The sequence below is a fragment of the Centroberyx affinis genome, unplaced genomic scaffold (assembly GCF_046629955.1).
Source record: "Centroberyx affinis isolate AG114_WGS23_722 - 3 ecotype Tasmania unplaced genomic scaffold, CSIRO-AGI_Caff_v1 ptg001846l_1, whole genome shotgun sequence".
NCBI lineage: Eukaryota > Metazoa > Chordata > Actinopteri > Beryciformes > Berycidae > Centroberyx > Centroberyx affinis.
In genome coordinates this window covers 141,587-164,570 of record NW_027280225.1, presented here as the reverse complement: position 1 = coordinate 164,570, position 22,984 = coordinate 141,587, and the positions used below count along the sequence as shown (strand labels likewise).

The window sequence follows — 22,984 nt, the reverse complement described above, 5'->3', positions numbered from 1 at the left end:
GTTCAGATTCAAATCGAGTGTGTGTGTGTGTGTGTGTGTGTGTACGTGTGTGTGTGTGTGTGAATTCATTTTTCTTCTTTTAACACTGATCCACAGTCGGAGAGAAGTTGGTGTACGAGTGAGAAATCATTTTTCTTTTGACTAATACTGATCTCTGGTCTGCAGCAGCCTCTGTCTGTCTGTCTGTCTGTTGACTGTCTGTCTGTTGACTGTCTGTCTGTCTGTCTGTCTGTTGACTGTCTGTTGACTGTCTGTCTGTCTGTTGACTGACTGTCTGTAAACTCACTTTCCTCTTCACTAACACTGATTCAGTCTGTCAGAACCTGTTTCATTAGTGTTTGTTCGTATGGATCAGGGTTCCTACGCGGTTTCTCTTGCAAAAAAATCAGACTTTTCCAGTCCCCGTCTTAAGATTTGAAGATTCTGCGTAGTGTTCAATACGATTTACAGTCATATTTCTCCACCATATCACTTTATATATGATTATTATTCCTTCAGAATATGAGAAGACAGGCATCTTTTAACCACAGACACCATGCAGTCTTTTAACATATTGGATCTGAACAACAAGCGTTTTCCAAACTATTTTGTGCGATTTCAACACTTTTCAAGAGCTGGAAACGACCGAATTCTTCTTCTTCTACACATATCCAGACTTCCCAGACGTGTGCAGGAACCCTGATATATATGTGTGTGTGTGTGTGTGTGTGTGTGTGTGTGTGTGTGAGAGCATGTCCGCATACATGTGAATTCGATTTAGCCTTTGACTAATACTGATTCTTAGTCGCCCTGTATGGAGAACTCACAGCTCTGTTTCCTGTTTGTGAGTGCAGTGTTTGTATGCAAGCGTGTGTGTGTGTGTGTGTGTGTGTGGGTGCGTGTGTGTGTGTGTGTGTGTGTGTGTGTGTGCTATGACAGCATAAGGTTGACCCACATCTCCCACCGTACATTAAGCCACATTTCCCTGTGTAAACATCCATACCACTAAAGTTCTAACAGCTACGATGAGGAAACAGAAAGAAAGGCGGACAGGAAGCGAGCGGCTGTGGAAGCGATGCAGAAAGGCCTGTGTGGAGCGGAGGGTGGGGGGGGTGGGTGGGGGGGAGCGGGCGGGGGAGCGAGGGAGCGAGGGAGCGGCAGGCCTGCCGTCCCCCCCGCTGGCTGGGTAAAGCTAGAGCGGTAGCTGAGTTGAATGCGGTTGTGCTCTGTGGCGCCTGAGTGAACTGTGCAGTTTCTGGCAGTTTAGTGTTTCTGTTTCGAAAAAAAAAAATGAAAAGTACAAACGAAAAGAGAGAGAGAGAGAGAGAGAGAGAGAGAGAGAGAACAAAAAAAAAAACATATGGGGTTCAAGAAAATAAATAAAAAGAGAGCAAAGTAAATAACACTGCAACGATGAAAAGGAATGATACAGACTCGTCCATCCTCGTTTTCTTTCCTTCTTTCTTTCTTTCTTTTGTTCGTTTTTTTGTGTTTTTCTTGTTTTTCGCTGACCTGGAGACAGTGACTTCTGTTGCCATGGGATTGGGGGAATGTGCGCTACCATGGCAAATGTATGAGAAAGAAAAGAAGTTGGTTTTTTTTTTTTTGAGTGAACCACGAGCCATGCACTTATTCTCAACTAAGAATGACCCCCCCCACCCCATCCCCCCCCCCCTCCTCTCCCACCCCTCTCCCTCCCTCTCCCCCAAAAAACACCCTGTCTGTATGATACGAAACGTCTGCACACGTAAGGCAACATTTTTGGTTTTTGTTCCCTAAAACGGCTCTTTCCAAACCAAGTGCAAAAAAGTCAAAAAGAAGAGAAAAAAAAAAAAAGGGGGAAAAAAAAAAGAAAAAGAAAAAACAACGAAGAAGAAGAAGAAGAAGAAGAACGCAACCCGGGTCGACAACTTAATACTGACGGAGAGAGAGAAAAAAATAAATAACAAAAACATTGCCTTCTGCAGTAAATAGCGTTGAAAATGTAGGAGACTTATTTTTTAGTGTGGGGCGACCGGTTCAAGTCTATCCCACTGTGCAAAACCTCTTTTAAAGTCCCTAAAAAGACTTCTCCCCGTCTGCGTGGATGGCAGAGAAGGAGAAAAAGAGGGGAGACTTTTTTTTTTTTTTTCGTTTTTTTTTCTTCCTAAAATGGCTACGTGTTTTCCTCAAAATGGCCACGGATGGGGGGGGTGGGGGGGTGGGGGTGGGGGGGTTGGGGGGTTTGGGGGGTTGGGGGCGGGCGATGCCGGCTGGAGGAGCGCTCACTCCCGCCCGCTGGCTGAGTAGGAGAACTGTGGGAAATGAGGCCTCCGCTCGCTGTCCGCCGCGTCCATCCCGTCTTCATCGACTGGAGGGAGAGAGAGGGGGAGAGAGAGAGAGAGAGAGGGAGAGAGAGAGAGGGAGGAAGAGCAGCAAGTTAGAAGTTAGAGACGGATCTGATGGCCGATATCAGGCCGATACCTGGCTGAAACTGAAGTCTCATACCTGTGACGGCGTATTAAGGATTTTTTTTTTTTTTTATATTATCGCATCTGAGATTAAAGTCAGAAATTTGCGATTTCTGAATCACAAACCTACCAACTTCATTAATTTCACTCTCTAGATCAGTAACAAGTTTTTTTTTTTCTCTCAAATTTGTGATTTTAAATCTCAGAAATTCAGAGGGTTTTTCTCGCAAATTTCTCCGATTTCTGACTTTAGTCTCAGAAATTCAGATTTTTTTTTCTCTGAATATTACCCCCCTTCTGCCCAGCTGCGGAAAAAAAGAAATTCACCTACAATGGCCCTAATAATATTTGATGCCAAACGTTTTTTTCTCTCAAATTTGTGACTTTAATCTCAAAAATTCTGAGTTTTGTTCTTGCAAATTTCGGAGTTCTTTTTTTTTTCTTGTAAATTTCTGACTTAAATCTCAGAAAATTTTCCCCAGAATATTACCCCCCTGCCCCCAGCTGTGTTAAAAAAAAATTCAACCACAATGGCCCTAATATGCCGTCGTACATACCAAAGGCCTTTTTCACACACATGAGGATGTTAAATCTAAATCACTGTCTAAATCTGTGTTGCTCAATAGAAGTAATGGATAGGATTGCTTTAGTACTTAGAACTGGTATATACAAAGAATTACAAAGGTGTTTCCTCCACAGTTTTCTCCTCATCAGGGTGAAAAGCCTCTGAAGCAGCATTCAGAGCATCATGGGACACTAAAACTCTCCACTGAAACCAGACTGATGAAATCGTTTCATGTGGGTTTTCAGCCCCTTAAGGCAAAGTGAGGCAGGTTTATTTGAAAAGTAAAATAGTGACGGTGGATGACATAACTGGCCGATATCTGATTTTCAATAAAAGATCGATATCGGCCCGATGTATCAGCAGACCGATCGATCCATCAGTCTGACCCTGACAGGTGAGTCAAGTCAGCGGAGAGACGCTGGGTGACACATGGGACTCACATTTCTCCGGGGGGGTGATGGTGATGGTCTGTGCTGTGAACTCCTCGTCGAAGTAGCGGGTGTCCGTCTCCGAGGAAACCTGGGGCATGAAGGGCGGGACCAGCTGGGGGGCGGGACAGGAAGCGGGAGACAGGTCAGTGAGATGAGGGGAGCCACACAGGACTGACCCCGTAACTGTAAGGTCACAGGTTCCATCCCCGCAACACTATTCTTATTGTTTCTATTGTTTTTTATTGCCTCTTTCATATTCCAAATGCTTATATTGTAGTTTTTTTCTAGGGCTGAACAATTAATCGAAATTTGATCTAAATCGCAATATAGCCTACTGCAATTTTCAAATCGCAGGAGGCGCAATATTTGTTAAAGGTGAAATGTGTCAAAATATCATTTTAAAGTAAATATCATGGTGCTGCAGAGATGTCCTGGCCTACACATCATATTCTACAGACTTAAGAAAACATCTTTGTTTGGTACAGATCCCCGCAAAAATCACACCAGAATTATTTTAATACGTTTTTCAATGAAAATGAGAATAATGATGTAAAAATTATCATTCCCTCTAATATCGCAAATCATATCGCAATTGCAATATCAGTCAAAATAATCGCAATTAGATATTTTTTCAAAATCGTTCAGCCCTAGTTCAGGAGTAGCATTACTAGCAAAGTATCTGTCTTTATCTGGGTTTGGGCTCAGTTTGGGTTCAGACACTTTGGGGGTTCAGGTTTGGGCCGGGCTCCAGTTTTCAGTCCTAAACAAAGCTCTAGTGTAATCGCTCAGCTCGATGGATCCTCACGCTATTTCTCTTGCTTGAGAATAAATTTGAAGCCCTTTTGGAGAAATACCTCCTCCAGCACTTTGTCACCGTGACAACGGGCTGGAAACACTCAGCTCTGGCTGCCTGCCTGTCAGCAGCCACACCGCCGCTCTCTGTTTGTGTCTCACCGAATAAATGGAATAATTATTTTAATGAACATTAGAGACACTGAAGGACTTGACAAAAATATGGAATCCTTTATTATTATTTTATGTCTTTCATCCTTTTTATTTTTTTTTATTTAATCTTATTTTATTTCTTGAAAGTGAGAATGTAAAGTGCTTTATATTGCTGCATGATTTTACTTTTATATATTTATTTACCCATTTATTTTGTATGTGTATGTGTATTTTTTACCTGCTAAATAAGTAAGATGTGAGACCTATAATTTGTTTTATAATTTTTTATTTTTATCCATACTGTATATATATATGATATATGTGAAAACTCAATCAAAAACATTGTTTAAAAAATATATATTTTCATGAAACTAGTGAAAATGAAAGCCAGACAATGTGGATGTAAATCAGGTAGAAACTCTAATGCAGTGATTCTCAACCTTTTTCCTTCAGGGAGCCTTATTCTGTCACTGAGTAAACAGAGGAACCCTGGTCAGTGACATATTTTATGGATATTTCATATTATATTCAATGCATAACAATAACAGCACAGAACAACTGATAACTGACAATTAACCCAAACAGTGAACGCAATAACTGCAGGAAGTTTGTGTAAAACGAGCAATTTGGATGAATATTGAGCAGATTATGTGAATGTTGCATCAGAGATTAGTTTTCCTGATATTTTTAGGAACGTTTTACACAATTCTCTGTATTATTTATTTTGAACTATCATACATACTTATTAAGCTTATTTCAGACAAATTCAGTGTTTTCTTCTCCCTGACGCTTTCTGGTTTTTTTAACTGTGAACTTTTCTGATGCAGGACGAGGCTGTTTAGCAGAGAGTGAATATAGCTTCATGTGTTCATGTCTTCACCGCGCCCTTATCCTCGTTTATATCTTAAAAAAACATCTAAACTTTAAAAATAACAACTACATTTAGTTCTTTTCTTCACAGAAATTAATGAAATGCTGAGATATACTGTATATATATATTTTTTTTATGTTTTCTTACACCCCTTAAAACCAAGAAGGCCTTGCGACCCCCCCGTGAAGCTTTGGCGACCCCTAGTAGGGGTTGGGACCCCCAGGTTGGGAACCAGTGCTCTAATGCAGTGGTTCTCAACGTGGGGTCCGGGGACCACAAGGGGTCCTTGAGGGGGTTCCAGGGGGTCCCCAGCAAATTGATCAATTGTTAAACTTCAGCATTATTTAATTTACAAGAAGTTAACACAATTAGAGAATGTAGCAGAATGACTGTTTTGATCATAGTTTCTCTGTTATCTCTCTACCTACAATACAGATAGTCATGTGATTCTGGACAAAATCCAATCTAGCAATAAAAATATTCTCAGATTTGGGTCCGAGAGACAAAATCTCATCAAATGGGGGTCCGTGGCTCTAATGTGGACTAAATTAGGGGTCCTTGATATGAAAAAGGTTCAGAATCACTGCTCTAATGTACCCAGGTGTTAAAGTGTGTAACTGAAGCTAATGAAAGAAAAACAACTCTGTTCTTTTCCCAAACTGCTGTTCAGACTGAGTCACTCCTCAGCATGTCGAAGTGTGTCTTCAGACAACTTCACGTTGGCCTTGTCAGATGAGGTAATTTCTTCTATTCTATTCTATTTCTGACTCCCAGCCCGAGCTCTTTTTTTTCTTCTTTTTTTTTTTGCAAAAATGAGGTAACCCTGATCCCAGAATATCACAGGTACGCTGTTTGCATAAATTAGCGTTGGGGGCGATAGATAGCAGCTAAATCCCGCTCTCACCTTCTTGTCGTAGACGTCCTGCCAGTCGATTGTGGCGAAGAAACTGTGACGCATGATCTCCTTAGCGTCATCCGGCCCGCCGCCCAGCCTGTCAGCCGCACAGAGAGAGAGAGAAGAAGAAGAAGAAGAAGAAGAAGAAGAAGAAGAAGAAGAAGAAGACGTCCAAGTCAGACATCAAACGCTACTCTTCCAAGTCCCCATCAATGGAACCAGAATATCCACCTGCTACTGATCCCAAAATAACTTCCCCGGGTGAACGGGTTCGCCGTGTTCAGCTGCAGCAGCCTCTTCTCACGAGTTCCTTCGCCTCAGAGAAAATCAGGCTGGGAAATTATCAGACAAATGCTGCTTCGCTTATGGCTGCGGTCGGTAAGTTTGTCGACTCTACCGGGTACCGACCATCATTTAAAGGTCTCATTCTATTCTAAAAACCTAGTTGGCTGTTTATGTAGTGAAATAAATGCACACACAATACATATACCTCAGATATCTCCATCTAAACAAGTTATTCCATCCAGTAATGAGATATGGGTATCGAATGATATCACTGGAAATGTTTCCTGGGTACTTGGAGATATTATTCTACTGTAAAAACCTAGTTGGATGTTTAAATAGTGAAAGGAATTGGTGAATTTGGGGATGTACATGCTGAAATTAGTTAGTTTAGAGAAACAAATAGGATCCTGTCAGGACAAGAAATGAACTTATTTATTCACAGTGAGCATGTGGGTTGGATTCCTTTTCACTATTCTATAACAGCTAAACCTGAAACTGATGGTTCTGTGGTCTTTATAGACCCAAGTCAGCCTATACAAGATATTTTAGATAGTTGTAGTCTATTCAAAACCCCGACTATCAGCTCGGGTTGGAAATTAGCAGCAGCTACAAACTCCATGTGCACACATCTTTTATATTTTAATCATGCAGTGTAATTATGTTACACTTCACATTGTCCCTATCAAATAAACTACTGAATGAATGAATAAATAAATAAATAAAGTGATGTTCATCACAAAGAAATCCATTTAAAACCGGTGATAACATTTTCAAAATACACAGCGGTAAATCTGAAATTCCTGAGAATACAAGCATGGGAGTTTGTACCACTGTGTGTGTGTGTGTGTGTGTGTCTCTGAGTGTGTGTGAGTGCCTGTATCTCTATATCTGTATGAGTCTATGTATGTGTGTATGTGTATCTGTATTTCTGCCTGTGTGTGTGTGCCTGTATCTTTATATCTGTGTGAACCTGTCCATGAGTGTCTATACGTGTATCCGTGTGTTTGTCTGTGTGTGTGTATGTATGTGTGTGTGTATGTATGTATGTGTGTGTGTGTGTGAGTGCCTGTATATCTGTCTATGTGTGTATGTGTATCTGTATATCTGTCTGTCTATGTGAGTGTGCCTGTATCTCTATATCTGTATGAGTATGAGTCTGTCTACGGGTATGAATGTCTGACTCTGTGTGTTCGTGTGTGTGTGTGTGTGTGTGTGTGTGTGTGTGTGTATGTGTGTGCATGTTTATCTGTCTATATGTGTATGTATTTCTGTGTGTGTGTGTGCCTGTATCTCTATATCTGTATGAGTCTATCTTCGATTATAAGTATCTGTATGTGTGTCTGTGTGTTTGTATCTCTGCGTGTGTGTGTGTGTGTATGTGTGTGTGTGTGTGTGTGTATGTGTGTGTGTGTGTGTATGTGTGTGTGTGTGTGTGTGTGTGCGTGCCTCTTGTTGGGGTCCTTGATGAGCAGGCCTGACAGCAGGGACTTGGCGTCAGCGGACAGGGTTCTGGGGAACTTGATCTCCTCCATGAGGATGAGCTCGAACAGCTTCTCGTGGTCCTGGTTGTAGAAGGGCAGGCGGCCGCACATCATCTCGTACGTGACCACGCCCAGACCCCACCAGTCCACCGCCCGCCCGTAGTCGTTGTCCTCCAGCACCTGCAACGTACCCATGATGCACTTTGTTCACACGGCACACGGCACAAAACTAGGCTACAAAGTGCTTCACACAGCTTGTACTGACTGGACCGTCACACTTTTATATAAAACTATAAAACGCCCTCTGTTTTTACTTGTATGTCTGTTTGATTTCTACTTGTATCTCCTGTATTACCTTTTATTTCTATTATTTTTATTTTTTGTTTGTCAAGGAGAGAGATGACCAGATAACTAGTAGAGCTGCAACGATTAATCGATTAGTTGTCAACTATTAAAATAATCGCCAACTATTTTGATAATCGATTAATCGGTTTGAGTAATTTTTTAAAGAAAAATAAGTCAAAATTCTCTGATTCCAGCTTCTTAAATGTGAATGTTTTCTGGTTTCTTTCCTCCTCTATGACAGTAAACTGAATATCTTTGGGTTGTGGACAAAACAAGACATTTGAGGACGTCATCTTGGGCTTTGGGAAACACATTTTTCACCATTTTCTGACATTTTATAGACCAAACAACTAATCGATTAATCGAGAAAATAATCGACAGATTAATCGACAATGAAAATAATCGTTAGTTGCAGCCCTACAGATAACCATGTGTTGTTTTTCTTGTTATTTTCCATACTTTTTCATACTTTTTATCCAACGTCATTTTATTTAATTGTGGTACTCACTGCCTCTTTGTGTTTGATTTACAGTCTTGTACAGTAGATTTCATTTTACATGCGAATTTCTGTTGTATATTTGTTTATCGGTGCATGATTAAAATAAATCAACTGAACAAAAATGCACAGTCATCAATCTGATAATGAGGCTTGTTCCCTCAGTCTGGTGTGTGGTGTGTGTGGTGTGTGGTGTGGTGTGACCTCTGACCTCTGGAGCCAGGTACTCCGGTGTTCCGCAGAAGGTCTTCATGGTGGCAGCGTCAGTGATGCCTTCTTTGCAGAGGCCGAAGTCGGTGATCTTGATGTGTCCGTCTTTGTCCAACATCAGGTTCTCCAGCTGACGGAGACGACAAGAGAAGAAGAAGAAGAAAACAGGAATATTAGTTCTGTTTATCGTCTGGGTGCTGTGACCTCTGACCCCCCCTGAACTCCTTACTATTAGTAAGTAAGTAAAGCTTTATTTATTTATATAGCACTTTTTAAAACACACAGTTACAAAGTGCTTCACACAGCAGAAAAGTGGTAGAGAATACAATAACAATCAAATCAAGGTAAAACAGACATTAAAACAAGATGGACATAGAAACAATGAAGAAGCTTTACAATACAAACACAAAGAAGATTAGTTAAAACAAACAATCATAATGACAAAACATAAAAACAAAGATAAATCTTTATAAAAGGCTAATCTATAGAGATGAGTTTTGTTTTGTTTTTTTACTATTGGTTACTTGTCATGGAATTGAAGCTTATTTTGCTTTTGAACTCATTCTAAGAATTAAGAATGAAATAAACCTGAACTATAATTTGAACATGGAGCAGCAGGGAACTGAAATGTCTGAGTGAGAGACTGAGAAATTCTTCAGCATATCGATCCCACAGGTCCTTTTACACAACAGTAAATTGTTAATAAAAAATAATAATGCTTATCTGGGTTCCAAGCAGCTTTATTTGTATCTGTAACTTTGATCATTTTGTACCAATAGTACAATAGCATGTGTATTTGTATATATATATTTTTTGGGTAATTTTAATTATGGGTGATGTTCCTCATGTTCTTGCTATAGCTGGCACTTTTGTCGACTATTTTTGATGCCATTTTATTTCATATTAGAATCAACTGCAATCAACTGCATAATTATATTATACTGTGGTTTTCACCCTTTATTTTTCTCTCCTATATGTGTATGTTAGTGTCTGTATGTTTCCTCTGTCATTTGGTGGTCTGTATGTTTGTAATCCTGAGCAAAACACTGAAGCCCCTTGAATCTTATCTATCTCACCTACACAACCCGGTTAATTTTTCTCTTTTCTTTCTGTACATATTTTACATGTGAAACTAACATCTCTGAGCTCACCGGAGGCGTCTGACAGTCAGCAGTGTGTTTTTCAGCAGCTGTAGTTTTTACCTTTAGATCGCGGTAGACGATCTTGGCAGAATGTAGGTAGTCTAGAGCAGAGACGATCTCAGCGCCGTAGAAACGGGTGCGGTCCTCCGAAAACACTCGTTCTCTCGACAAGTGGAAAAACAGCTGCCACAGGGAGAAAACACACTGAACTCTTAACAAGTCATCCATTATCCATCCAGTCATGACCAGAAATCAAGATCAAATCACTCATTAAGGTGGATTTTTTTTTTGCAGGGTGGCTGTGATGTAGCAGATGAGACTAAATCACATGATGTCGTTTCTGTCCTCTCCTGTCACTGAACAGAGCTTACAGCAAAACACACAGCTGAGAAGGGAGAGTAGGTCTGGGCATCAGAAATGGAAATGTTTCAGTACAGATACCGATACTTTAGAGGGTAACTTCGGTATTTTTCAACCTGGACCCTATTTTCCCATCTTTTTGTGTCTAAGTGACTAAAGGGGACAACAATTTTTGAAATTGGTCCAGTATTGAGCGAGATTGCTTCAGCCGGCAGCCGCGAAACGGGCTGCAATGTAATCTGACGGCAAATGAACCGTCAATGTGCCTCCACTACAAGGGCCTGTTTTGTTTTTGCCACTGACCGGCTCAGATTGTTATTATAAGTGTCTGACAACATTATGGAAAGGACCCTACAGAGAAATGAAACGTTTTTGTTTACCTTTCGCTTGATCCGGTCTGTGTGTAACTTCCTGCAACAACTCAACTCTCGCGAGACTTGAGCGAGACTTGGTTACACACAGAGCGGATCAAGCGAAAGGTAGGTTTCTCTGTAGGGTCCTTTCCATAATGTTGTCAGACACTTATAATTCTGGTGCCTTAAGATCAACGCTGAACCCAAAACTCACTACTGTACAGACACACACACACTTCACCATTAAGGCTCAGAACAAACCATAAAGAGAGGAGGGATTGTACTTTGTCGAAATTCTTTGAATCACACCATGTTGTTAATCGACATTCTTCAGTAACTCTTCAAATAAGTGACATCTTGACATGAAGCCGCTCCACTAGCATTGAAATCGTTTTTAAAAAATGAAATAAGAAAAGACTGTGCGGCTCCAGTCTGACAGTCATGTGACCTCTCACCTCTCCTCCGTTCACATACTCCATGACAAAGCACAGCCGGTCCTTCGTCTGGAACGAGTACTTCAGAGACTGAAAAACAAAATTTTTTTTTTTTTTTAAACTCAACAGCGCTCAGCCATTTTCAAGGGTTTCAAACACATTATTTTTTAAAGAACAGCAGCTTTGTAAATGCGGTGTGAGTTCGGCGCATCCTTTGAGCCGCTGTCCTCATCAAACCGCCCTTTCAGTCGGAAAGTTGATGGCCGGTGCTTCTCTTTTCAACATTGTGCAGACAGTGGGAGGCGAATTTATTTCAAAACTATGCTCAAGGATTTCATAGACAGTACAGATCGTTCTATACATGCAACGTTTGACGTCTGGTCATCGTGCGACTGTACTCACAGTTAGGAATGGATGCCGGGTGTTTTTTAATACCCTACTTTCTGTGAGCGTGTGAGCAACTTCATCCTGCGATAACAGAGGAAACAGAAAGAGAGACAAAAAGCCAGAGAGTGATAAATCAGGAGACAAAAGGAGCGTGGCTGCAGACTATTTCTTGCATCTGTTAGTCAAAAGATTGAGGATGTAATTGGTAGGGACGCACCGAAACCAGACATTTGCAGATCAGGCCAACGCCAGGCTAAAATAAGGCAACTGTGACTGAATTTCGCTGATAATAAAATCCCATACAAAGAGTAGAATGTAAGATATCATGGTAGATCTTTCTAATGGATAAAAATGTATTATATCAGTTATTTTTGCCCTATGACCAAAAACCTATGGTCTAAATTTATACTGATCATTACAGTATAAGAAGTTCAATACTTAGAAGTGGTATCAGTAATGAAAAATGCTGTTAGTGCTGGTATTAATGCATCCCTGTCATAAAGTGAAATGATTATTAAAAGATTATTATCACTGTTGTTGTTATTAACTTAATTTGCATAGCAGTATAGCAATTTTCAAAACAGAGTTACTTTGTGCTTTACAGAAGTCGGTAACAGTAAATGAAAGGCGATAATCAGAAGAAGAAGAAGGACCTTGGCTATGATGACTTCCTTCTTCAGGATCTTCATGGCGTAGTAGGTGCCGCTCGCCTTCTCCTTCACCAGAATGACTTTCCCAAAAGTGCCTTTGCCCAGTAGCTTCAGATAGTCAAAGTCATTCATTGTCTGGAGAGAGAAAAAGAGAGAGAGAGAGAGAGGCGCAGTGAAGAAGTATTTTAGGAAAGTTGTTTTTTTCCCGAATTGAATAAACTCACATCCTCCAAAGTAAGACGGTCGTAATTTAATTTCTTAGTGAACCCACTTTCCCTCAACCTGCCTCATCTACTTCTACTTCAGTTAGTGATTTCCTACATTTCCCAGAATGCCTTTAGGCAACCCCCAGAGAGAGGGGCATGAACTTGTTTAATTAAATCAAAAGGTGGCCGTATGGGCAGATAAATATAGTTAGCCAGCTAGTTTGTGAACATCGGGGTGCGTCTACGATCAAGGCCACGCCCCTTACTCCACACATGTCTCTTTGCTGCATTGCATTCTGGTCTCTCTCCTCTTCTACGATGGATTTCTCCCTGTGTGATTGTTGAACGTCTCTCGGTGCAAAATGGCGGCTCTAGAAAGAAGCCCTCGCTCTTTGATTCTGAGGGACTGACACCAAAACCTGACGTTTGCCGCTGATGTTTTACAACCTGAAACATTTTCTCATATCAAACTCCACTGTTGGAGCTGCTGGAAACATCTGGAGGTGAAAAATCCACCAAAACAATTAAATGGACCCATAAAGGCGAGGTTCATGTGTATTTCCTTTGACCCCCTGCTGAGCTGCTCTCTGCTGTGAATGTGTGCAACTGTGTCAATGTGAAGCAGGACAGGATCGAAAAAGAGCGCAAGATGCTCAGTGGACTTTCTGTGGACAAATAAAGCAGAAAAAACACACAGACATGAACACGAAGCAGGGCGGCGGCTGGTCTCACCTTTCGTTTGTGGTGGCTGATGGAAGTGTCCATCTCCTCCTCGTTGACGTTCTCGATCTGGGAGGTGGGGCTGCAGAGGATGCCCTCCTCCTCCTGCTTGGCCAGCGACTCTGCTACCATCTGGATGGCTTCGGCCCACTCGTCCCTGCAGGAGACACACACAGCGCTCTGCTCAGGACCGTCTGCTGCGGCGGGACGTCCCGGTGGAGCAGCGGTCTAAGGCGCGTACCGTGTAACCGCAACGTCCTGGGTTTGAATCCGGCCCAGGACCTCTCTCCCTCTCTCTCTCTCTCTCTTTCCCTCTCTCTCCCAATCTTTCCTGTCTATCTCTACTGTAAACTATCATAATAACGGCAAAAAGCCCAAAAGATAATCTAAAAAAAGAAGGACAGTACCATTCCACTCCAGGATTCTTTACATTAATTTAAGTCACATTTGTACAGTAAACAATGATTAATTTAATATGTAAGAATCATTGTTTACTGTACAAATGTGACTTATATTATCAATATTTCTGCATGTCTTTCATGCTATGGCCCATGATAAAGCGGTCCTAATTGCTGATTGAGCTGACACCCTTGTGTACAGCTAATGGGGATCCGTATGAATAAACAATAAACAATAAACAATTTAGTATTATGCCCCAAATGACTGGAAAATTGACCTGATAGCCAGAAAAATGTAAATACAATGAAAATTTGTCATCTGCCCGTGTTACTTAGCCTGCCTCTGCACAAATTACAGTTGCAATTACAGCTTAATTATCTTTTTGATATATAAATATCCACATTAGAGCCGTTCTTAAAATGCAGCAGCTGCTGAAGCTGATGCTGAGCGGGTGAACCTGGGTCTCTGAATCAAAATAACCCCCACGCCCCACATCTACAAAATATGAAACAGGAAACACTGTAGTCTGCATCAGAACTGGGTCAAACACAAGCTGCAAACTGGGTGGCAGGGGGGGCCCAGTGGGTGAGAGAGCGTCCTGCGAGTGGAAGGCTCCAGGTTCGATCCTGCGCTCTGATTTCTCCCTCAGGCAGAAATAGAGTATTAAACAAAGAAATTCTCAGCATTAGTTTTAGGTTTTAACCTGCTTGGAGCAGCGGGCGGGTGGAGTTTAACACATCAGGACAGTTCAGCTGGTGTCAGGTAAGTTGTCAATCACAGAAAAGACAGAAAAGTACTAAATTTACTTTCAAATACTTCCAATACTTTGCTGTGATTGTTTAACCTTTCTGGCATTCATTGTATTGTCCTCTGTGGTGAACCCCACCCATCTGGCACCTAGTGAGCTAAAAACAAAAAAACAAAACAATTTGTCCTCGGTCTACTCTGCATGCCTTCAGAATACTGACAAGAATCTGTTCAGGGTTATATTTAAGGAAGTGAAGAAATCCACCGGTGTCCAATGGGATGCGAGAGCTGCTGCATTTCCAATGAGCCTGACCGCGGGATTGGTCACTGACAAACACCAAAACACAGAGAGGAAACTGCTGCATTACCTACTGACACAACTGACATTTACCAGACAAAACCAGATCTGCACAAATGTAATTATTAATTATTAGTGCTAGCATCCAACTATTTATCTGTATTTTGAGCCGTCTTGTTATACCTACACTTAAATGTTTTTTCACTGGTTTCCCGGTCATGTTTTGTACATCATACGGTTTCTCACCTTTTCCATTTTAAAACGAGATATCCACCTAGAAAACACTACATCTACTCTGACAAAATGATTGCTGGCATGAAAATAAACAATTATTGAATATTACTTTAGTTATTATCAATCTTGAGCCCTACACAAACCATACAGCAACATTTTAGAGGATGTAACTGTCTGTTTTTTTCAATAACAAGCCTTGGAACATCAGGTAGCCCAAAACATGGAATGAAGCCCTTCAAAACTTGGCTTCACTCTCTGCCTGCGCTCCAAGGCTCCGCCCCTCTTTCCCCCTGTTTCCTGCCTTTCTTCTCCCTGTGTTAACTGACTCCTATTCAGGCCAATGAGGAGAATAAAACCCTCCAGTCTGGCTCTGCAGTGACAATAATACTGAACGAGGTGGAAAGACCAGGGAGAGGTCAAAGTGAGGCTGGAGGGGGCGAAGGTATGAACCGTGTATCTGTGATCTGTTGTGGGTTTGAATCCTGCTCATTTGTCCTCCCCTCTCTCTTTCCTGTCTCTCTATACTGTGTACTATCGAATACAAATATCAAAGAAACACATGTAATATATCAAACTGTTATCTGCTTTGTGACAAACTAGTTCAAAAAAAGTCCAAAACGGAAAGTCAGGAACAACCGTTCAAATATACATGAAGAGAAAAAAAACGTAATAAAAAGGTTAATTTTCTAATTTTAAAAGCTATAAAACCAATATGTACACACAGAATACATTCTTGTGGACTTCAAATTGCATTTTAAATCCATTTTGGTAATTTTCTCCTCTTTTGAAAACCTACTTTGTCACTGACCCAAATACTATAAAAAATGAAGTTAAAAAGAGTGGGACTGGATGATTGGTGCACCTTTCTCTCATCAGGAGTATAGAAATAGCAGTAGCCAATATTGTGATTTTGATGTTTTTTTAAGCCTTTTGAAGCCTGTTCTGTCAAATAAACACAATAAAACACTCCAGACCAACTCCAGACTCCTGAGAGAGAACCACACTGCAGAAGGGAGGATGAGGAGGAGGATGGGTAGGATGGGGAGGATAAGGAGGATGGGGAGGATGAGGGGGATGAAGAGGGTGAGGAGGTTGGGGAGGATGGGGAGGATGATGAGGAGGATGAGAAGGATGAGGAGGATGAGGAGGACGGGAAGGATGAGGAGGACGAGGAGGATGGGAAGGATGAGGAGGATGAGGAGGATGAGGAGGATGAGAAGGATAAGGAAGATGAGGAGGATGAGGGGGATGGGGAAGATGAGGAGGATGGGGAGGATTAAGAGAATGAGGAGGATGAGGAGGATGGGGAGGATGAGGAAGACGAGGAGGACGAGGAGAACAGGAAGGATGAGAAGGATAAGGAAGATGAGGAGGATGAGGGGGACGGGGAGGATGAGAAGGATGAGGAGGATGAGGGGGATGAGGAAGATGAGGAGGAGGAGGATGGGGAGGACAGGTAGGACGAGGGGGATGAGGAGGATGAGGGGGATGAGGAGGACGAGGAGAATGAGGAAGATGAGGAGGATGGGGAGGATGGGGAGGATGAGGAGGATGAGGGGGATGAGGGGGATGAGGAGGACGGGAAGGATGAGGAAGACGGGGAAGACGGAGAGGATGAGAAGAACGGGGAGGATGAGAAGGATAAGGAAGATGAGGAGGATGAGGGGGATGGGGATGATGAGGAGGATGAGGAGGATGAGGAGGATGGGGAGGATGGGGAGGATGGGGAGGATGAAGAGAATGAGGAGAATGAGGAGGACGGAGAGGATGAGGAAGACGGGGAGGACGAGGAGAACAGGGGGGATGAGGAGGAGGACAATCGGGAGGACAGGTAGGACGAGGGTGATGAGGAGGATGAGGAGAATGAGGAAGATGAGGAGGATGGGGAGGATGAGGAGGACGAAGGCTCACCTCTCATCGGGCGAGTCGACATGGAAAGTCCTCTCGATGACGGTGGTCCACTGGAGGCAGCGGATGATGAAGGTGTTTGGCTTGGGCCGCTCCGTCTTCATCAGCTGACATTCTGACAGACAGAGAGAGAATATTGTAATCTAGAAATGTTTTTTTTTTCTATTTATTAAAAATCTCTAATGCTGAAAGTGAAGAAGAGAGAAGTGAAGCCGGAGCCCTACTTGCTACAGAGAAGTTGTTGAGGGGGTAGGCCAGGTCGGCGTCCTGCGGCTTGTCCTTGTAGCCGATGAAAGAGCCGTCCGTCTTCAGCAGGAAGTAGCGCGGCCGCCAGTTCTTGATGTACTCACCTGGCGGGAGGAAGTGACATCGACAGGTTACATCCTGCTGCACTCACCTGGACGCAGCCAAGCTACGTCGCTTTAATCGCCGAGTGTAACGAAAATAGAGGAATTGATCTAGGGATGCGGATAGGGATGTTTAGTACAATACAGTAGAACTCTTTCTTTTTCATTAGGATCTCTTTTAGCCCAAATAGGCTGCAATTCCAAGAGTTAAAAACACACTCCTCAATACAAAACACGACTAAAAACATACAAATAGAAGTCACTTTAAATGGCAAGTGTAACTAGGGCTGGCAATAATTCAATATTATCGTTTATCGTCTTTCAGTGGAATCATATTGTGATGATATGAAGATATTTTGATATCGTGACACACATTTCTGCTGTCTGAATTGATGATGACAAGCAAATTTTACTGAAAAACCCTGATAAAATGAGGGATGGTAGGAATATTATTTGAAAATTTCAGTTTTGTTGGACACCACACCTAACATTACCGGTTCAATGAGATGAACATTAATTTGATTATTTAACGTGATTTTTCATACATGAACCATATCGTGATATATATTGATATCGAGAAAAATCCTTATGATTATCATGATATTGATTTCAACCATATCGCCCAGCCCTAAGTGTAATCAATATACAGGAATTTATATAGGGACACGAATACTTTACAGTTCTTACAGTAAATGTTTAGTAGAGGAACAATAGAAGTTTTTTATCAGCTTTTCTTTCTTTTGTCCTTTCTTTCTTTCTTTTTGTTTCATTAGGATCTCTTTTAGCCCAAATAGATATTCCAATACAAAATTAAACGCCACTAAAAACAAACAAATATACACACTAATAAAAACATACAAATCTACATTTACAGTTTCACTAGATACTTCATGTACAAAGTCATCATTCCAAAAATGGAGTAACATACATGTTTGAATCTTGGGGTAACATACTGAAGTAGTCTGAAGTTATAACTGCTCTGGTTCAGTAGATTAAGACTGCTTCTGACAATTAGATTTATTTTTTGTTTACAGATGGCACAGAGGCATTGTACATTTCTACAATTGGACAGTCATAAGGAAACTTTAAAATAATCCTTGCTGCTGTATTTTGCGCCATCTGCAGCCTCTTTACTTCTCTAATTTTAGATCATCAGCAGGCAAACATCCTGGAACATCTCCACCTCTTCCAGTTGACGAAGATAAGAAACTTAAAACCTTTTGTCGAGAAGTATAAACACACAGAGCTTTATTCTTATTCGGGGTGTCGGCTCCCCTCCGGTCTGAATCATCACTCTGATCCCCACGTCAAATAAAGGCAGGACTTAGATGAATATGTCTCGGTGACACGGCGACACTGACAGTCAGACTAGCGGCGGAGCGGCGGGTAACGAGGCCTCGGTGCTCCTCCCTCTCCTCCTCCGGCTCACTGCTCTGTGGAGCTCAGCTGAAACTCTGACCAAACTATCTTCACACATCTGATTACTCACAGGAACAACAGTGTGAGGAGGATGACAAAGGCTTCAACAGAAAGGGAGAAGCGGGATGTGCGATGCACTTAGACAACTTGGACAACTCAGTCACTGAGACAACATACTGTGTTTCTTACACCGGCTCCTGTTACAAGAAGCAGAACAGCATGAACAAGTACAGCAGCCAGTAGTTTCAGTTCAGATTAGGGCTGGGTTTAAAAAAATCGATTTTCCGATTCAAATCGATCTTCATTTGAATGATCCGATATCGATTCATATAATCCCAAGATCGATCTTTTAATATATGCCCAATATATGCCTGTAGAGTCTGTAGAGTTGCACAACTTGCACTTTACTGTGTTGACTGCTGTAGTGTGTTGGCCATGTTAAATAAAAAGTACATTAATGTAACTGCTTTGGGGTCAATTCTTAATGTAAACATCAATATTTTTAATAATGCACCAGGTTAGAGGGTTCCTTGTACAATTTACAGCATTAGTTCTCTGAGAATCTCTTTCATATCCAAGCAAAATTGAATCGATACTGAATCAAATCGAATCAAATCGGAAATCAAATCGAATCGGGACCTTGTGAATCGGAATCGGATCGATTCGGGAAATCAGTGGTGATACCCAGCCCTACTGTGGATAACCAAATAATTTTTGCTGTAAATTAAGAACTGATGCAATTATCAGTACTGATAAGCATTAGATTACATAGTAGGATGATATGGTTTTCTTTTTTATAGTTATAGTTTTTGTGGGGGGGGGGGTTTTAAATCAAAAGTTTTTCTAATTATGTATTATAAATCAAAGTGGGTCTGAGGCACTCTATTGCGATGAACAAAAGAACAAAAGTTAAACGCCATTATTTCTGTAGTGGCTTCAACAATTCCCACATACAGTGAGCCACTGTTTGAGCGAGGTCGACGACACGCAATCCAAACGATAACCACGGATCCAAAGTCAACAAAGGTATTTTATTAACAAAAGATTTTAACGAAAATATTCTTCAACTGACTTTCAAAATAACAAAACTTAATCACTAATTCAGTGGTATACTTTCTATAATTTGCGGTCGGTAGGTGTCATTAAACTCCTTAATTAAATAAACAACATACATGCAGTAGCAGAGCTGACCCAAGGGGGAGCAAGGCATAAGCATACAGAAATCATTCAACATTCATATTTAACCATACCATATTTACCATAGCATGTTTGTATACCGCTTTATATAAATCATTTTACTTTCATTACTTTCATACATTTAACTCCCTTTTTCCCAAGTTTTAACCATAACCATAGCTCATAGTTCATTATGGCTCCAACAATTTCACTTTGGCAATTTAAATAGTTGAAAACTGACAAAACAAAAGGCTCATTTGAGCTGAAACACATTTTTTTTTTTTTACTCATTTCACAATATGTGAAATGACTGTGGGGTCTCCAGCAACATAAGGTGTGTAGTCAGTCTGTGTATCAGCACTGAACAACAATGTTGTTCCAAACCTTCCAGACTTTTGTGCTATCCCCAACCTTCTCAAGACCTGGAAACCATCAAATTAATTTTCAATATGCTTCCAGACTTTCCTGAGCAGCATGGGAACCCAGAGTTTAGATGTCGAGTGGCGCACAGAGAGCTGTGAGGGCAGCTCAGGCTCTATTGTAAGAGCAGAGAGGTAAACGCTAAACAATTCAGGGAGTTGAGGGGCCGGGGAGGAAGGAACCAGGGTGTTAGGTCATCCTCTGTGTGCTCATACTGCCACAGGAGAAACTTCCCCTGCCTGCCTGCCTGCCTGCCTGCCTGCCAGCAGCCTGGACTCCACCAGACAAACACCTTAGGCACACACATTACCACCAGTGTGGGAAATCAACACCAGGCAGCAGCCAAGCACTGCTCACACTGGTACGCTTGCCTTCTCTACTAGCCATTGTGGCAGGTAAACACACGTTGTTTGGAGGTTCTGTTAGACAGCCTGTCCTGTAATGTAATGGTCACAGGTTCAATCCCCACAACAGCCACTGTGTCAGTCAACATCAGTGTCCTTGAGCAAGACACAGAACCAAATTCTGCTCACTCTGGATAAGAGCGTCAGCTAAATGACTGACATGCAAAAATGTAAATGAGGTGGAGAATCTCAGAGAACATCAGTCACTGTGGATGAAAAAGTTCATTTTCTGTCCTGCTTAGAAATGCGTGCAAAGAAACGTAAAGCCATGTGAAAACAGACACACCTGCAGCACCTGTACCACAAAGCTGGTGTACACACACACACACACACACACACACACACACACCATGAAACAAAATCCATGCAAGCAAGCACAAACACACATACAGCCTAACCCTAACCAACAAACACAAGCTATGTTTCCATCAAACTGTCAAGTGAATTTTGCACAAACTTTTGTAGCAAAAAAATAAATGTGATTCAAATGTGATTCCATCAGCTGGGTTGAAGCAAATAAATCAGTTTCCTTAACGTAAAAAAAAAAAACAACATTTACGAGAAAATGCAAAGTGTCTTTCAAGAATTAGTCAGTATTGGCTAAGTTGTTATTGTTCTTTAGTGTCAGCTAATGTCGGCCATATTCCTGCTTTCAATTGAAGATGACAACAAAGAAATGCTAACATTATTAACCCTGATTATTTTGCTAGATATTGTGATCCCAATTATTAATCACACAGATATTAGTTTCCATTATTCAGAGAACAAAATGGCTCTTTTGCACTTTTTGCATCTTTTGTATTATGAGTGATTTACAATGACTCAGTAAAATTTGAAATTTCAATATCCAGATTTACTATTATACGTGATTAACTGTGCAGCCCTACTTGGTAGATTTCTAATGCACCAACTAACGGCCATACAACACAATGGAGACGTATATAGTATAAGGAAGTGACAGCAGGTTTGACATTTATAGCAGGTTGAGGTGGAAAGATATTTAACAGACAACATTTCAGTAGAGTCCAAATCTACTTGTCAACTGTTGTACAATGTGACTGAAGCATTTGTGAGGCCGATCACACCAAGCCTACGGCATAACTTATTTGTTAGCCTGTAGTAATCAATACATTGAAGTATAGGTCTTAATGTTTAAAAAATAGCAGTAGTAATATCAGCAGTAGTAGTAATAACAGTTGTGAAAGCAGCAGTAGTAACAGTAATAGTAATAGTACCAGCAGTAGTAGTAGTAGCATTAGTAGTTGTAGTAGTAAGTGTAGTGACACTAGTAGTAGTAGTAGGAGAAGTAGTAGAAGCATTTGTCGTTCCAGTAGTTGTACTATTATCAGTAGTAGCAGGTAGGGCTGGGCTATATGGTTGAAATCAATATCATGATAATCAGAAGGATTTTTCTCGATATCAATATATATCACGATATGGTTCATGTATGCAAAATCACATTAAATAATCAAATTAATGTTCACCTCATTGAACCGAGGTTCAATGAGGTGATGTTAGGTGTGATGTCAAACAAAACAGAAATATTCAAATAATATTCCTACCATACCTCATTTTATCAGAGTTTTTAAGTAAAATTTGCTTGTCATCATCAATTTAGACAGCAGAAATGTGTGTCACGATATCAAAATATCTTCATATCATCACAATATGATTCCACTGAAAGACGATAAACGATAATATTGTATCGGCCGGCCCTAGCAGCATCAGTGTGATAAATAATAATAATAATAAAATCCTTGGATGTAAACAAACACAAACTCACCTCTTTTCTGCACCCAGCCTTCCTTGACGACGTTCTGGTCGCTCATGGTGGCTTCTCCTCGTCACCAGTTCTCCCAGTTCTCCCAGTGTGGTGACCCTGGAGGGGCGGGGTGGGGGTGGGCGGGGGGCGGGGGGGCGGGAGGGGTGAGGGGGAAGGGAGGGGGGGTGGGTGTCCCTCTGTCCGCCTGACCTCTGACCTCCGACCTGCCTGCGCCCACTCTCACCTCTTCTCAGATCTGACAGTCTTATCCCCACTGGTGATCTGAACTGTCTCTCTGAGTCTGCAGTCTCTCTCTCTCTCTCTCTCGTTCCCACACTCACTTTCTCTTTCCTCCGCTCGCCCTCTCGACCCGACTTTCCTGTTGTCTTTTCTCTCTCTCTTTCTCTCTCTCTTGCCTCTTCTCCTTCGTCTTAGAGTCTTCCTCACCTCTTTTTTTTCCCCCTCTCACTCCCAATCTGCACCCTTAAATCTCTCTCTCTCTCTCTCTCTCTCTCACGCTCTCTCTCTCTTTCACTATCGCTCTTTTCCCCCGCTCTCGTTCTCTCGCTCTTCTTCTTCTTCTTCTTCTTCTTCTTCTGTGTTCAGGCGCTCCAGCAGTGAGTCAGCCTGGAAGGAAACAGAGGGAGAGAAAGGAGAGAGAGAAG

General features: G+C 41.6%; 1 protein-coding gene across 3 annotated transcripts; it reads right to left on the bottom strand.

Moving 5' to 3' along the window:
• Nucleotides 1–2,243: 2,243 nt before the first annotated feature.
• On the bottom strand, nt 2,244–22,640 carry akt3b (v-akt murine thymoma viral oncogene homolog 3b). Of its 3 annotated transcripts, XM_071529882.1 has the most exons (14): nt 22,341–22,640; nt 17,016–17,141; nt 16,795–16,906; nt 13,218–13,362; nt 12,930–12,932; nt 12,283–12,414; nt 11,645–11,710; nt 11,264–11,332; nt 10,156–10,278; nt 8,955–9,083; nt 7,868–8,082; nt 6,146–6,233; nt 3,435–3,537; nt 2,244–2,329 (listed from the first exon to the last, which is right to left on the bottom strand). In XM_071529882.1, exons 1-14 carry the CDS (start codon nt 22,384–22,386, stop codon nt 2,244–2,246), a joined length of 1,443 nt encoding a protein of 480 aa, XP_071385983.1. In that variant the 5' UTR covers nt 22,387–22,640. The 3 variants fall into 3 exon arrangements, with proteins under 3 accessions (XP_071385983.1, XP_071385984.1, XP_071385982.1); XM_071529883.1 differs by lacking the exon at nt 8,955–9,083; XM_071529881.1 differs by lacking the exon at nt 12,930–12,932.
• Nucleotides 22,641–22,984: the final 344 nt, after the last annotated feature.

Bases quoted from the DNA above. Each gene is read 5' to 3' on its own strand.
- akt3b (XM_071529882.1), bottom strand. From the start codon at position 22,386: ATGAGCGACCAGAACGTCGTCAAGGAAGGCTGGGTGCAGAAAAGAG. The intron at 11,333-11,644 runs GTGAGTACAGTC...TTTGTTTTTCAG, and splicing joins CCCGGCATCCATTCCTAACT to TCTCTGAAGTACTCGTTCCA. The intron at 10,279-11,263 runs GTGAGAGGTCAC...TCCCTGTGGCAG, and splicing joins AGTATGTGAACGGAGGAGAG to CTGTTTTTCCACTTGTCGAG.